This window comes from Danio rerio, chromosome 3 (assembly GCF_049306965.1).
Source record: "Danio rerio strain Tuebingen ecotype United States chromosome 3, GRCz12tu, whole genome shotgun sequence".
Classification (NCBI taxonomy): domain Eukaryota; kingdom Metazoa; phylum Chordata; class Actinopteri; order Cypriniformes; family Danionidae; genus Danio; species Danio rerio.
The window spans coordinates 6,517,929-6,530,000 of record NC_133178.1 but is presented as its reverse complement, the minus strand read 5'-3'; the positions used below and the strand labels follow the sequence as shown (position 1 = coordinate 6,530,000).

The following is a 12,072-nucleotide window of genomic DNA, read 5'->3' as shown; positions in this document are numbered from 1 at the left end:
TGTAAAAGAAGGTGGGGTTTGTGTTTCTTAAGGGAAAAGCTGATTGGAATAGGAGTGTGGGGGTGGGACCAATATTTCTTAGGGAGAAAGCTGATTGGAGGAGTGAAAGAGGATGTTGCTTGTGTTTTCTAACCAGAGAGCTGACTGGAGAAGAGAAAAGAGGAGGCGGGGCTTGTGATTCTTAGGGAGACAGCTGATTGGAGGAGGAGCGAGGGGTGTAGCTTGTGTGTGTGAGAGACCTGTTAAACACTGCTGCTGGACTTGAGCACACCTCAGCTCTTCAGTCGTCTCTCTCAGTGTGTCTCGTTCAGAAATGAGCTTCTGTAACACACACAGTACTGTCAGAGAGTGTTCAGCACAGTTCTTATCACAGTAAGTGTTGGTTTCGTACCTCTCGCTCCTTCAGCAGGGTCTCGTATTTGTCGTTGAGGTTCTTGTACTCAAACTGCCATTTTTCCGCCTTCATGGCCTCCGCTGAGTGTTTAGCGCTCATCTCATGAGCCTGAGGTGCACACACAACCGCACTCATCATTTATTTGCTTATTGGATTCGACTGAAGATGCTCTCTGAACAACTATATCATAAATTACACTCAATTTTCATTGCTGCAAACATGCATTAAAAACATTCAAGTAAATCTCACAAAAATAATCATAATCATACTTTAAATTTAGCACATGAAGTTGAAGCCAGACTTATTCATCCTCCGGTGAAACTTGTATTCCATTATGAATATTTAAGTATTTCCTTTAAAATAATATTAAACACTATTATTATCATTATAAATCATTCAGACAAATCATAAGATCACAATTTTTATTGTCAGCAATTGTTACAGAAAAAAATTAGCATTTATGTGTAAATTATGCACTAGGGCTGCACGATATTGAAAAAATCTAACATTGCGGTTATTTTTTGTTCTGCGATACACATTGCGATTTTAATACAATTTTACCAGGGGCCTCATGTATGAAGACTTGCATTGAAATCATACTAAAACATTGCACAAAGCTGTAAATGTGCGTACGCAGTAAAAAAAATCTGATGTATGAAACTGTAAATGTGCGTACGTGGAATCCCACGCATATTCTGAATTAACGTGAAATGTATGAATATGCTAATGACTCTACTTTGGCAAAACCAAACAAAGAAGCAATGGCAAAAGCAAGCAAAAAGAGAAACTTTGAACAGAATGTAAATTGGAGGTGCGCCAGGTAGACTGGAGAAAACAGGTGTTATTTGCAAGTTTGTCCTTCGGAATTAATAACAAAAGAAAAAAATAGAGTGGGGGAGTTTAGCTGACGCGGTAACGCAGCGGGGTCTCGTTGGACACCTCGTTGGAATGACCTAATACAGTGATAGTTGAGCAAACTTCAGCAGTGCGGGTGGCGTAGCTCATAAAGCGCATGACATTTTTCCCCCACTACATTTCAGATTTTGCCTACTCTTCATCATGAAGAAGACAAGTAGGAATCATTAACGAGTGTGTGCATTATGTTAAGCACATTTGAGCATCACATATTATTTGCACATTTATTGAATGGAAATGTTTCTGATTCACGTGTGCATATTCGTCTTCAGATAGCACCTTTATAGCAATCTGCGAAGTCAATCGCTCCGATTACATTGGGAAAACCGGCGATCGCTGCAAATTGCGATTTAATGTTTGGCTGGTCAACTGTATGATATGAAACCTTATATACCTGCTAGACATGCAGATGATCCCGTCCCTTACAACTGCCATTTTTCAGCTCAAAGATACTTTGTAGTGTGCAATTTAACATAATGGCCTCTAGGAGTCGCCAATGCTTAAGGTACTTCAGTGGCTTCCTATTAGTTTTAGAGTCAATTTTAAGATTCTGGTCATTACATATAGAGCTCTGCATGTACAAGCCTCCCTGTATATTCAAAATATTTTACGCAGTCACTCATGTAGCTGGTCTCTGAGGTCATCTAGCAAAGATCTTTTAGCCATTCCCAGAACTCGTCTTAAGACTAAAGGTGACCGTGCCTTTTGTGTGGTGGCCCCACGGCTCTGGAACTCTCTCCCGATAGCACTGAGAACTTTTTAAAAAGCATTTAAAGACACATCTTTTTGGTCAAGCTTTTTATTAAGAGTATTAGTGTCTCTGTATTTGGATTTTTAACTTGTTTTAATGTTTGAACATGTTTTCTTTTATTGATAATACGCCCCAAGTCTAGGGGAAAACAACATGGGCATAATAAACGGAAAAAAACAAATGTGTTGGGGTGGTGGATTTCCCAAACAAAACAAAAACTTAATGCAAAATATCTCCTCCGGTTGACAACCAAACTCAGACACTCAGTTGAAAGTAATTAAATAGATTTATTATAGAAAAAAGTAGTCATTTTAAATTAACGTGGCAAAATAACAAACAGAAGAATCTATAAAGTAAATGAACTAAATTCATTCATTCATTCATTCATTCATTTTCTTGTTGGCTTAGTTCATTTATAAATCCGGGGTTGCCACAGCGGAATGAACCGCCAACTTATCCAGCAAGTTTTTACGCAGCGGATACCCTTCCAGCCGCAACCAATCTCTGGGGAATGAACTAAATTACCTATAAATATTTAAAGAAAAATACAGGAAGCTTACCTTCCTCCCTAAACATAAACATAGTCAAAAGTAATCAAATAAATAGGCAGGCCACCCCTACAAGCTCAAAAGAAGTTTGAACTTATGAACAATGGTAACAAGATGATTGAATGTTGGTCGTCGGCTGGAGGAGTAAGGGAAATCCAGAAACTCTACTCCCAGCAACCTTCGCAGCACAAATGAGCTCTCCAAACCCTTTTTAAACAGGTCTTCGAGACCAGCAGCCAATCAGAGCAGGAATCACGCCGGAATGGGAGCCTATGAGATAATATTATTTGTTCTCAGGTGTAATATTTTGGCAGTATTATTCTGTTACCTTTTATAATTGTCTTTAATTATGTTACCGTGTTGTACAAGGTTTGTCCTTGTTTACCAAATTGCTTGATGTAATCTTTATTTCTTATCCTGTATGTCTTTATTTCTTATTGTGTGTATAATTACCATTGTAGTTTAATAAATCTGATAATCAAAGACACGTGTCAGTGTATAATAACTTATTTTAATTTACATGTATATGATTAAATGTGTACATTTTCTTAAATCAAAAATGTAGATTCATAATATTAATATAATATTAATTAAATCATTTTATTGTTAATGTAGAGTGAAACTGATGAATCCATGGTGAGGTAAGTTACGTTATAAAGTACACTGCCGTTCCATTTGAAGAAGTCTCCTCGCGTCCTCGGGAGTTCGTTCTTCCAAGTCTGAACTTGGCAAGTCTGAACTTCCAAGAACGCAACTCCGAACTTTGCGTACTTGGTATTGAGAAACAGCCAGAGAGAGAGAGAGCGCAAAAGAGCAATCGAAATGATACATTTTTGTCCAAAAGTAATGATTGATGACCAACTAAACTTCTCTGACCACATCTCTAGAACTGCTTGATCGTGCAGATTCGCACTCTATAACATCAGAAAGATCCGACCCTTCTTATCTGAACATGCAGCTCAACTCCTTGTTCAAGCTCTTGTTCTTTCCAAACTGGATTACTGCAACTCTCTACTAGCTGGGCTTCCAGCTAATTTTATCAAGCCTCTTCAGCTGCTCCAGAATGCAGCAGCACGAGTGGTCTTCAATGAACCTAAACGAGCACATGTCACTCCGCTGCTCATCCGTTTGCACTGGCTGCCAGTTGCTGCCCGCATCAAATTCAAAGCTCTGATGTTTGCCTACAAAGTGACTTCTGGCCTTGCTCCTTCTTACCTGCTCTCACTTCTGCAGATCTATGTGCCCTCCAGAAACTTGCGTTCTGTGAATGAACGTCGCCTCGTGGTTCCATCCCAAAGAGGGAAGAAATCACTTTCGCGAACTCTCGCGTTCAATCTGCCCAGTTGGTGGAATAAACTACCTAAATGCATCAGAACAGCAGAGTCACTCGCTGTCTTCAAGAAACGACTAAAAACTCAACTATTTAGTCTTCACTTCACTTCCTAATCTGCAATTGCCTCTCTGAATATCACACTATCTGTACAAAAAAAAAAAAAAAAAAAACGTCCCTTCTTAGACTTTACAGACCTGAAAATTGCTTTAAATTCACTTATTCATTGTTGCTCTTAGTTGTGTAAATTGCTTCCTTGTCCTCATTTGTAAGTCGCTTTGGATAAAAGCGTCTGCTAAATGACTAAATGTAAATGTAAAATGTAAAATGTGTCAGTCAGGTGATATTGATGTGAACAGCTGAAGCTGTCAAAATATTTGTAGTTAATTCATTATTAATGATGATGTTTAAAAATAATACGATTTATTTTATTCAATAATGCACTTAAAACATGTAATAGGTCTACATTAATGCAAAACGAGCTAAATATCGTCTTTAAAATCGTCATAGGTTTCAGCTCTCGGCGATATCTTTGCCTGTCATCGATACACGATACTCTCGTCTATCGGCACAACCCTAGATGTAGCAGTTGAACAGAGCGGGATGATCATGAGGATTTGCTGACTGATGGTGTTTAAGTCTGACCTGTCTCTTGTAGGAGTCGAGCTGCGAGCGGATGGCGGTGGCTCTGCGCTGCTCCTCCTCCAGTTCGCAGGTGCGCTGCATGTAGACGTGGTTCCTCTCCTCCAGCAGACGCACCTGGCGCCGCAGGTCTCCCAGATCCTCCAGCTTACGCTTGTACGTCTCCACCATCGCCTCCAGACGGCTCACACGGTCAGAAGAGTGCCTGAAAACACACACACGTCAGCCCGACACCTGAGAGCGTGAGCATGTGTGTGTGTGTGTGTGTGTGTGTGTGTGTGTGAAACTATATGTGTATGTTTGTTTGTGTGTATTTGTGCGAGAATGATGTTTGTGGCGGTGCGTTTGTGTGAAACTACGCGTGTGTGTGACCTCAGGATGTCCATCTCGTCTTTGAGGGCCTGGGCCTCCTGAGCGAGGCTGGTCAGATCTTCGTTTCTGATCTGCAGGTCCATCACCTCTCGCTCCAGAACTTCAGCTCGCACACGCAGATCATCTCGACTGTTCTCCAGCCTCAACACACACACACACACATATACACACCTCAGTCGAGCTGAAACACTACATCAAACATTTGTAATGTGACATTATTATTAGAAATACATTTAAATACAACAACAATAACAATAATAATAATAATAGTTATAATACTACATTAATTAATATAATAATGATAATAACAGTAATGAAGATAATAATAATGATAATACATTTTTATTAATATAATAACAACAACAACAACATTAATAAATTATGATTAACATAATAATAATAATAATAATAACAATAACAATATTAATAATTATTATTATTATATTAATAATAATCATTATTAATAACAACAACAACAAAAATGATAATAATATTTTAAAAATATTAATAGAATAATTATATTGATAATAATAAATAATTAAATATAATAAAAATAATAAAATATAATAAAAATAACAATAATAATTATAATATTATTATTGTTAGTTATTAATTATTCATCATCATCATCATTCATTATTGTTATTATTATTATTATTACTATTATATTACTAATAATGTAATATTATTATTATTATTATTATATTAATATTTTATTATTATAATTAATTTATTATTATTAGAGGTATATTTAAATATATTTAATTATTTGTTATACAGAAATTGAATTAATATCAAACTAATGAAACATCATTAATTGCATGTAAATTATTTGTATTCATTTTTAATTATTTATATTATTCAACATTATTATTTATTTTTAATATTAATTAGCTAATGTAACATTGTCTTCATTTAAAATAATTGAGCCAGAAGCCAATTAATATTTGTAATTAATTATATAAAAATAACCTTATTATATAAAAGCAAAAACATTATCGAAATATGCAAATAATATCACATTAAATGTAATCCAAAAATATAATTTATATTACATACAGATATATAATTACCTTAGTTTAAAACAATACAGACAGAAAGCAAATGATTGCAATCGACTTTAGTTAATAATAATAATAATAATAATAATAATACAGTAATAAATGTAATGATACTAAATAATGAAACAATCACCAAAAGTATACTATACTTTGTTTTGCCATAATATATTTTTTAATTCCAGTTTAATTGTTATAGGTAATTAATCATTGATGTATTATTAATATTACAGATATAATAAATATATTGTAATAATTTACAGAAATAAATGTATCATGTACCTAATATTAAAATAGTGCTATTAATAATTTAAAATACTATTAAAATATTACATTTAATATTAAAGATATTTAATACAGACGAAGTACATATTAATAATAATAATAAATGTAATGATACTATTAAAACAATATCACCTAAAACATACTACATTTTGTTTTGCCATATTTAAATATTTTTAATTGCATTAGTTCTTGAATTGTTTTAGTTAACTATTATTTTTTAATTCATGATATTACAGAAACAATGAATATATATATATATATATATATATATATATATATATATATATATATATATATATATATATATATATATATATATATATATATATTGTAATGCATTACAGAAATAAATACATCACATAACTTATATTAATATACTGCTATTAATAACTAAAAATACTGCTAAAATATTTATTATATTTAATATTAAAGATTTAATAGAGATAAAAAAACGAATATTCGTATTAATAATAATAATAATAATAATAATAATAATAATAATAAAACTATTATTATTAATACTATGATTATTATTATTAGTATTATTATTATTAATATTAATAATAATAATATTAATAATAATATTAATATAATAATATAATAATACTAATAATAATAAAAATAATAAATGTAATTTAATGAAGGATAAAAATTTATATTTCTCTTATGAATTTCATACTATTAAAATGATATCACCTAATTTAAAGTTATAAAATATAATTATTATATATATTACACAAAAAATACAAAACTCCATTAGGCTGAAAAAGAATAATTATTTAATTTGCAATATTACAGAAACAACGCTAATACCTCATATCACCAATATCAATATAGTACTATTAAATATGTTTTTAAAATACTGAAAATATTACATTTATTATTCATATTTCATACAAACAATAAATGTATACAATACATTTGCATTAATTTTATTTTATTTTTATTCTATGCATTAATTTTACTAATTTTATCCTTCCTATAGTCTTGAAATATACTACCTGAATGAAAGCACACCTTTTACCCATAGCATATAAATAGTTAACTACATGTGACTTTCAGCAATATTTTTATTTATTATGACACTGTTATACACTAGTTTTTTTTTTTTTTTTTTAATGGGTTAAAGTTTTAACCCAGGTAAAGTCTATGACTGGGAAACACTGTATACTATTACAGCTATTATGAATACAGTATTAGACAGAAGTATGAGACATGAAAAGCTGAGCTGTGAAAGGCTGTAGGCCCTGTGGTGGGGCTGCGTGAGGAGGCTCACACCTGTAGTTCTCCTCCTGCAGTTGCTCCATCTGACTCTGCAGCAGCAGCAGCTTCTTGTTGGTGATGGTGGAGGAGACGTCGGACGGCTCGCAGTGAGACACTCGCTCCCGCAGAGACTGAACCTCCACCTGCAGACACGACTTCTCCTCCATCAGGACGGACAGCTGAAACAAACACAAGTAAATATAAGCATTCAAATGTATCATACATACAGACTTTTTTCCATCTTTTACTTAGAAAAGAACACTATATATTATGTATAAATACAGGGCTTGACATTAACGTTTTTGATCACCAGCCACTGTGGCTAGTAGATTTCCAACAACACTTTTCACTAGCCACAATTTCGTTGTGTGGGAAAAATATTTTATATGCATAAATTTGACTGACATGCTAAAATTATGTAATTTAGATGAAGGGCTCTATCATACACCCGGCGCAATGTTTCGCAAGGCGCAGTGCAATAGTCTTTTGGTAGTTTCAGCTTGGCGCAAGAGTGGTTTTGAGGCGTTGCGTTACGCTGTTTAAATAGCAAATGCATTAGCACTCATATGTGCGCCCATAGGCGTTCTGGTCTAAAAAGGAAGGCGTTCTGAGGCGGACCGCTGGCGCGTTGCTATTTTGAGAAACTATAATATATTTTTCATTAGACCAAAACAAACCCGGTCTAAACTCCGGCGCAGAGTTGCGCCTCACTTACACACTGCTTAATACGCACAAGAGAGCAATAGGCAAATATCTTTACATATGAAAAAAATTAAATATTAAGGATATATATAGGATATAATAAGAATATATATAGGATATAAATATAAAGGATTAAAATATTACAAAACATTATTTTCTAGCCTACATAAATATGAAAAACCACTGCTTTTATGTCTTCTTCATCTCGGGAGGCTTTTTCAGTTCATTCATAACAATTTGCTTTTGTATAATGTTATTATTATTAGCAGTATTATTTATTATATCCATATTTATATTTGTTTTATTAAAAACAAGCTTAGATTTGCCCACCTGTCAGGTTTTAGACCATATGGGGCACAGCATGTGTTTTAGGATATAACTCAGGTTTGAGCACATTTTGTTATTATTGTTCATTTATTCGTTTGCTGGAAATTAGAACTGAATTTAGAAATAGTTTTGAAACGAATATTTGCGCTTAACAAACGCAATGAATTATTTATAGGCTCATTGATGTCTGTGCGTAAAGGTTTCCCTATCCAAGAGCGAAAGTGAAAGTAGATCCATTGTCTCTCATTCTCACGTAGTAGATGCTCTGTTTAACTGTGTTCTGTTAAAAGAACTGTGAACTGTTTGTTAGTGAAATGCTCATTTTTTCCACTTAGACTTACTTTGCGTCCTGTAAATAGTGAATGCGCTCTTGGCGCAACGCAGCTGGGTCTTAAAGGGAATGGGAGATGAGAATCTAATGGGTTTATTCTCAAAACACACCTATAACTCATTAAGAAAATAAACTCAACCCTTTTAGACTGCGCCACGGCGCAAAGCGGATTTTCCCGTCCTTAAATTAGCAAAAGTGTGTTCTGACAAGCCCTGAAAGGGTTTGTGCCCTGCGTTTTGCGCTCTGCGCATGGACCGTCAAAATAGAGCCCATTGTGTTGTCCACATGCCTACTCAAGTTTTGTGTGTGTTGTGTATGAGCTTGCTCATTGTGCATGAGCAAATGGGTTGTGCCGCAATGCAATTAGTTTTTACTTCACATGACTTTTTAGGGCTCAAAATTTGGAATTTACCAAATTTATCTCTGACCACACCAAAAAGAAATAATTATTTATTTGCCACAAATTTTAAATGTGTCAAAACAAGCAAATATATCGCAGCATACATGCACTTTTTATTCAACTAAACTTTTTTTTTTAATTGAAGTTTAAAAAGATCTATTGTCATGTATCTAAAATATGCACCGTAATCTGTCCTGACTAAAAGTCCCAGATCAGCAGCTACTACACAAAAATGGGGAGTTGATCTCATATTAAAGCAATGTTATCGTAAAGGATGATAATTAAACTATATTAACAAAAATAACTGCAAGTAAAGAAAGCAGGTAAAACATACCGTGTGCGATATTAAAAGGATGATCATGTGCACACAATTAATATTAGGCCTGTAAATAATCTATTCGAAGAATAATTACAACGAAAGCAGTTACTACTGTTGCATGCAAAAGGATGTATATATTTTTTTTTAATCTTGAGCTCTTGAAAGCAGCAGGACTGTGCATGCACAAGCATTTTTGTCTATTCTATTTCAAAGAGAACCGATCGCACCAGTCGGCCTCCTCTACACACTGGTGTTTCGCGGAATTCGCGGAATTAAACGGGAGTGCGCACGCTTTTTAAGTCACGCGCATCACATGACCTATTTCGCGCAAGTTATCATCCTCTCATAAGGTAATCACCTGCTTTTGCTTGCACGAACACAGTTATTTTTGTTAGTCGTGCTGCTTCGTGATTCTAGGATTACACTTTGGGCCATCCTTATTGTCGAACCCTACAATGTAAAAATTATTTCCAACCAGCCAAAGTGGCTAGTGGGAGCGGCTGTCTAACCCGCCAAAGCTGAAATCTACCCGCATTTGGCCGGTTGGCGGTGTTAATGTAAAGCCCTGTATAAATATATATAAAAGAAGACTAGCAACAACAAGTGGTGAAAAAAAGTGCATTGAAATTGGTGAAGTGACTTTCCACATGCTTTTAGATGCAATATGTGAACGGCCCTGACTTTTCCTCCACTGTTTGTTTACTTCTGTGTGTCAAACACACCAGTTTCCCATCATTTAAAAAATATATATATTTTTTGTTTCCTAAAAACACTGTCAGTGTGAACAAAAGGCCGAAACGGAGAGAAAAATGTGTTTTTAAATGAAAATGTATTCGTGTGGCCTTATATATACAGTATATATAGTACGCAAGTAGGGTTTATTTATATATAGGGCTCGAAATTAACCTTTTTGCTTGGTAGCACCGGTGCTCCTAACTTTAAAAATTTAGGCGCATCAGACAAAATTTAGTCGCACCCACCAATTATGAGCGCCGTTACTACAAGTTTTATACAAACATATTGATTGTATTTGAAATCAACACTAATCAAACTAACAAGCAAAAAAAAATTCATATATAACGTTATATGCAAGCGTGAGGAAAATATGTCTCAACAAAATCCCGTTATCACAAGAAAATAGATTTTTATAACATAACTGAGTGACCAAAGCATACACGGAGCGCTCACCGGCCCTGCACGCACTGCTTGAATTAACGTGTTAACGGTATAACTAGTAAGATGTGTCATTATTTGTAACTGTAGATGCCATGGTTTCTAAAACAAAATCTTTCAAGTGTTATGTTACCTTCATTCTCATCTTCAGAGCTTTACAATTTTTCGCGGTAGTAGATCTCTGTCATCTGAAGCCAGAAGGCGCTGAGTGATTGACAGCTGATATTAACCAATCATTCGCGTTCAGTGCTAGAGCAGTGGTTGGCCAATAAGAAGAGCGCGAAGGTGGGGCAAGCATTACGGACTTGGATTGCAGCAAGTTGACATGACAAATGTTTTAAACCATTCCTGAGCGCTGAGTTTCGCGTTTCAAGTGCAAACAAAGAGCTTAGAGATGCATTCTGCGTGAATGCCTCCCGAATCCGCGCATGTGCTGAACATTTTGCAGTAAAAATTCGTCGCACACTACAATTTTAAGCACTCGCAGAAATGCTCCCAAATATATTTCAAGGTCGCATAGATAAAATTTCGGGCGCATATGCGACCAAAATGGTCGCAATTTCGAGCCCTGATATAGCACCATTTCTAGACATTAGCTGCATTTCCACTGTCGGGCCAGTGCGAGCCAGGCATGGACAAGCAACTCCATCTCTTCCTTTGACAATATCTCTGATTTTTGCGATGTTCCTCAGATGAAAAAAAGCATGTACGAACAACAGACTTAACATTCAGCTATTAAAGCACTGAGCTCGATCAAAGATGACACCCAGATTTCCGATATCACTGCAATTTTAGGATTTCAGTTGAAGAAAATCTGCCATCGATTTGTTAATGGAGACTAAACAATCCTGCAAGAGAGACAGTTTGTCTAGCCCAGGGATGGGCGAACTTGATCCTCGAGGGCCGGTGTCCCTGCAGAGTTTTGTTCCAACACTAGTCGAAAGCACCTGAACATGCCAATCAGTGTCTTCAAGAGCACTAGAAATCTACAAGCAGGTGTGTTTGATTAGAGTTGGAGTTTACTGTGCAGGACACCGGCCCTCCCGGACCAAGTTTGCCCATTCCCAGGTCTAGCCCGTCTAAGCTAAAAGAAAATGTAATTATACATCATCTGCATAGCAGTGGTAAGATATACCTTAAAACTACTAATAATCTTGCTGAGAGGAAGCATTCATAAATTAAAAAGGAGAGGGCCTAGAACAGAACCTAGAGGCACACCACAAGGCAGAGGAACAGAGTCTGACATGCGAGTTCCTATGGAC

At 35.0% G+C, this 12,072-nt stretch overlaps 1 protein-coding gene across 2 annotated transcripts in view; it reads right to left on the bottom strand.

Moving 5' to 3' along the window:
• The window catches only part of hook2 (hook microtubule-tethering protein 2), a 53,850-nt gene that overhangs the window by 21,691 nt on the left and 20,087 nt on the right, over positions 1–12,072 (bottom strand). For both annotated transcript variants that reach the window (NM_001423849.1, XM_068216264.1), the window contains exons 9-13: positions 7,574–7,737; positions 4,953–5,093; positions 4,584–4,785; positions 392–502; positions 240–321 (exon numbers count right to left, since the gene is read on the bottom strand). In NM_001423849.1, coding sequence (NP_001410778.1) covers positions 240–321; positions 392–502; positions 4,584–4,785; positions 4,953–5,093; positions 7,574–7,737 — 700 coding nt within the window. The remainder of the gene's footprint in view (positions 1–239; positions 322–391; positions 503–4,583; positions 4,786–4,952; positions 5,094–7,573; positions 7,738–12,072) is intronic.